The sequence below is a fragment of the Nannobrachium achirus genome (assembly GCF_963921795.1).
Source record: "Nannobrachium achirus genome assembly, chromosome: 3".
Classification (NCBI taxonomy): domain Eukaryota; kingdom Metazoa; phylum Chordata; class Actinopteri; order Myctophiformes; family Myctophidae; genus Nannobrachium; species Nannobrachium achirus.
Window position 1 is genome coordinate 25,696,329 of NC_137812.1, and position 5,000 is coordinate 25,701,328.

The following is a 5,000-nucleotide window of genomic DNA, read 5'->3' on the forward strand; positions in this document are numbered from 1 at the left end:
ATTATTGTGATAATATCGCTATTGCTTTGGTTACAATAGAGTAGTGAAGGGGGACTTAATTTACACATCCTAACTGGTTCGCGGTTTTCTTCCCCCATTCTGAATTCCCATAGACCTTTTTCATATCGCGTCATATAAGAACTGTGTTCCAATTATAAACAAATTATCTCAGCGGTTTGACTCATATGGATATGAGGAATCAACTGATGGTGAGAAAACGCCAATGTTACTGTTGCCGAATTAGTTACATTTTCGCTAGAAACAGGCTTTATCAAATATGAGTGACTGACTATCATAAACCACACAGAGCCACCTTGCCGACAATATCGCAAAGACTGTTTGTTTATTTTTGGACCGCAATGCTTATATGAGACAATTTTAAGATGACTCAATGTTATTCTCCATAGAGAATGACTTCATTGGAACCGGGGGATGAGCGACTCATGTCATGACTTTGTTACTCTATAGTGACGTGACATTTTCATATCGTCTCATCCCTATAGTGTGTGTGCGTCAATTGGGTACGGCAGGGGTATGCAGCTGCCATACGCTGGGTCTTGACAAGATGGTATATACCCAGGTTCCGCAGGTCAGCTGCACAGGTGCAATGCATTATTGTTAATTGTGGCACTACAAACATGCCAAGTTTAGCTGTACTTGAACAAGGCTCCAGGCTGCCATATCCAGCCCAAGAAACTGAGAAACCTGGTAAAAAATGGACAAAAGACGCCCTGCGGCCATGAGCACGAGGACTCCCATCTTTGCCATACCCTAGCTTTTTTTTGCTGAACTGACGCCACTGCCCTAGTGTGTGCGAGCGTGCCGTTGTGGTGGCGGCGCATCACAGTAGCTGCAGCAGCAGAGTGGATCGAGAGAGGCTGTGTTGTTTATGATCCCGTGTGAAAGTGCTGTGCGACCCGGGGCGTGGTGAGAATGCCGACCGAAGAGAAGTAAACAGAAGAAATCTGTGTGTGTGTGTGTGTGTGTATACAGGCGGGAAAACCTTGTATGTCCCAAAAACGTGTGCGTCTATGATGATCAGTGGTTCTCAAACTTTTTCATGTCAAGGACCCCCCCAAAATTATATATGTATCTGGTTGTGGACCCCCATCTCAAAATATGTTGTTCCAGGGATCCCCGGGCCCCTAGAAGCAAAGATTTGAGTTACAAATGTTTGCTTTAAAATATATTTATATATTTACAGGTTTGCACAAATTTTCCATGATTTAAAAAAATAGCAGATCTACAAGCTTGTATATATCTGCTATTTCTGAACTATTAAAGTATAAAATAATGGTCAAAGTGGTTAAAATCTAAAGTGACACAGAAGCTTTCCGGGTTTTAAATGGGTTAAAAACTGTTTAAAATCGCGAAATCAGCCGGTCTACACAGGCTTCGGCTGTTTTCACTTCATCTTATGATGAAGTGCAACGTACGGGGGGATGACAAACAAACAAAACATAGAAAAGTTGAAATATGGAGATACATGGTTTCTGCCCGACACCGACGATAAGTGCATGTCTGCCGTTGCTCTCTTTCCCTCTCGTTATCTCGTCCCTCCCTCTCTCTCCCTCTCTCGGTCCTCCCAAACTCTCTATCTCTCTACCCCCCTTACACACTCTCTCTCTTTCTCTCTCTCACACACACACACACACACACACACACACACACACACACACACACACACACACACACACACACACACACACACACACACACACAGACGCTCTTCCCTTTCCACTCGCTTGTCTTTCTTCCTCCTCTCATGTGTCTCCTCCGCTCCCTTTCTCTCTCTCTCTCTCTCTCTCTCTCTCTCTCTCTCTCTCTCTCTCTCTCTCTCTCTCTCTCTCTCTCTCTCTCTCTCTCTCTCTCTCTCTCTCTCTCTCTCTCTCTACTGGCTCAGCACCAGACCAGGCCTGCAGGCCTGGGAACTTCGGGCCAGCTGCATGCGGTATCCCCGCAAGAACTCTCAGAGAGAGAGAGAGAGAGAGAGAGAGAGAGGGAGAGAGGGATTGTGTCTAACTCAGCATTTATATTCCAACGCTGTGTTTTTTCCCCTTACTGTAAAAACCAGAGCGACGTCTGTTCTGTTGGCCTGTGAAGTGTTGGCTGGCACGCTGGCCTTTTATCGTGCAAGGTCTCTAGATAACACCAGCCATCTCACACACTAACACTAACGCACACACACACACACTCTCTCAGAAAGCAAGAGAGAGCGAGAGAGAGAGCGAGACGGAAGTGACACCTGTCTGTTCCTGATTTTTTTATAGAGACAATGCTTTACAAAGGTCAAAGGTCTCCGCAACATTCTTTGTCCCTTCATCACCACAGCTGCTAATAAACACAACACACACTACTCTACACTGCTTCTAATAAACACAACACACACTACTCTACACTGCTTCTAATAAACACAACACACACTACTCTACACTGCTTCTAATAAACACAACACACACTACTCTACACAGTTGCTAATAAACACAACACACACTACTCTACAAGCTGCTAATAAACACAACGCACACTACTCTACACAGCTGCTAACAGAACACACACTACTGCATCTGTTGATTCTAATGTTACTTCCTCTATCTCTGGTTCAAAGATGTCCAGACGCAATATCTATACTTAAACACATTGGTTTTGTTTTCATCCTTATTGACGGATGTACACTTGATTGCGACCGAAGGTTGCTGTTTAATATGAAAAACAGCACATCATGTCTCCGTCCGTCTGGACATGTGCGCCTTTTTTTCTCTGAAATCACGCTCTGACATCACTGTGATATCAGGGGAACCACACCAACAGAATCCCTTATGGAGATCCCTGATGTCATCAATATTAAGCCCATATCTAACAGGACTTCATATGGGAATATGGAGGCCACATCATCCACATACCACACTAACAGAATCCATATATGGCAAATGGCCAAGACAGCCCATATCTGTGTGACTGGTTCTACAGACAGGGATCTCCATGTATGGGCATAAAAGGTATTGTATGATGTCAGATGTCATAGGACTTTCACATAACAAATAACTGAGTAAGCATGTTTGGGCTCTCACAGCATATCTCCATATACAGTACATGGATCTCCATACAGTATATGGGTACCAAGGGTCTCCATATATCACCCTAGAATATGGTACTGGGCTAAATGGCACTTTATTGAACTTTATTTCTTTATTTGAAGAAGCACTTCTGAATATCTGAATATTTGCAGAATCATCGCTGGTTCAACCATACAATTCATTGTGGCTTCTTCTTGTTTACAAGTGGTTCTGAAACTGCAAAGGAGGAGAAAATAGAAAAGGTTCCATAGAACACACAAGTGGTTTCTATTTTAGAGAGAAGGGGGGAAACAGCAAGGAGGTGGTGGTACACTAACTACAGCATGGCAGCAATGCTATTCTGAGAGTGCCGAGCAGCACTTTGTTGTAATTTAGACCACCTGCTCATTTTGAGGTCAGATCATTAAGAAAGGGCATGCTGACGTCACCAGAGCCAGTAGCATGTGTGTGTGTGCGTGTGCGTGCATGTAGGCCTGTCACAATTATTACATAATCGTCTAATCGCAATTATTTGACACAATCGCAATTAATGTGTCATAATCGTCATAATCGTTTTACATGTTGAAAAATTCTCATGTTTTCAAACAATTTCAGAAATAGTGAAAGTAGCAGATCTATCGCGATGCGTTGTGAGCTTGTAGAGTGGCTATTTCCACTATCAATGTTCCTTTTTTTAAGTATAAAGTCGCCAAATATGTCAGTCATTTCTTTGTATGTTTAGGTTATGTGTCATATCTGCCGTGTGCAACTTCAAAGCCTACGAGCCAAACAGAAATGTAATAGTCAAGGACAAAAACACAATTCAATCGTCAATTATTTAAGTGATGACAATTAATCGTTATGTAAAATGTCCTAATTGTGACAGCCCTACGTGCATGTGTGTGTGTGTGTGTGTGTGTGTGTGTGTGTGTGTGTGTGTGTGAGTGTGTGTGCGTGTTAGGTGAACACTCGTTAACACTCACCAGCTGGAACTCGGAGCGCCGTGCGTACGCCCCCTGTATGCCCGTGTCTGCCCACAGCGCCCCTATTGCCATCACGTACAGCTGGAACTCGCCGGGCTCCACGCCCGAGGCGCCCGCCCGGCCCTCCCACGACATCACCAGCATGCCCTGCTTCTCGTTCTCGCAGCTCTGCCAGCCGATGCCCAGCTTGTCCCTGGCGTCCACCAGCACCCGCATGCCCTGGAGAGAGAGAGAGAGAGAGACAGTTTACAGTTTAGGCATTTAGCAGATGGTTTAATCCAAAGCGACTTACAATAAGCAGGTAATACATCAATATAATAAGCAAGATAATATGTCAGTACTCAGTACATCAACAACAATACAACACATGCATAGGAATATCATTCTAGAAAACAATAATAATAACATAGGTAGACCACGCAACTAATCAGTAAAAGAAAAACGTTTCTAAAACCTAAAAATGGTATTTAGCTTCATGTGTGGTCATCGAGGGAAGGGGTGCTTGGAGTCTGAAGAGGTGAGTCTTCAGTCCACGGCAGAAGCTAGGGAGTGAGGCTGTAGTTCTAAGTGCGACAGGGAGTTTATTCCACAGTTTGGGGGCCAGGAGGACAAATTGTCTCTAGGACGAGTGGATTTTTGTCCCGAAACGGGACGACACGCCATTGGATGGACTGAGGCCGTCTTTACCACTTACGCCTTAAGCCACTTTGTGGGTTACTTTTTCATGAATAAATAAATGAAAACAAATGTTTAAGAAGTAGTGATAATAGCTGATCTAGAAGCTCACAACGCGGGACGAAGCGACGCGTTGGGAACCACTGCCTTAACCCTCTAAGACACCCTCTAAGTGTGGCAGACACAATTCATTATAAGACACGCAGCGATAATAGTACCACATCTGATGGCTTACTTGTGAGATTTGTGATTCAATGCAATGCGATGCGAGAGTGTGGTCTAGCCC

General features: G+C 44.1%; 1 protein-coding gene across 1 annotated transcript in view; it reads right to left on the reverse strand.

Moving 5' to 3' along the window:
* The window catches only part of gna12a (guanine nucleotide binding protein (G protein) alpha 12a), a 34,392-nt gene that overhangs the window by 23,722 nt on the left and 5,670 nt on the right, over window positions 1-5,000 (reverse strand). Inside the window, exon 2 of the mRNA XM_080721483.1 lies at window positions 4,040-4,258. Within this exon, the coding sequence (XP_080577609.1) occupies window positions 4,040-4,258 (219 nt within the window). The remainder of the gene's footprint in view (window positions 1-4,039; window positions 4,259-5,000) is intronic.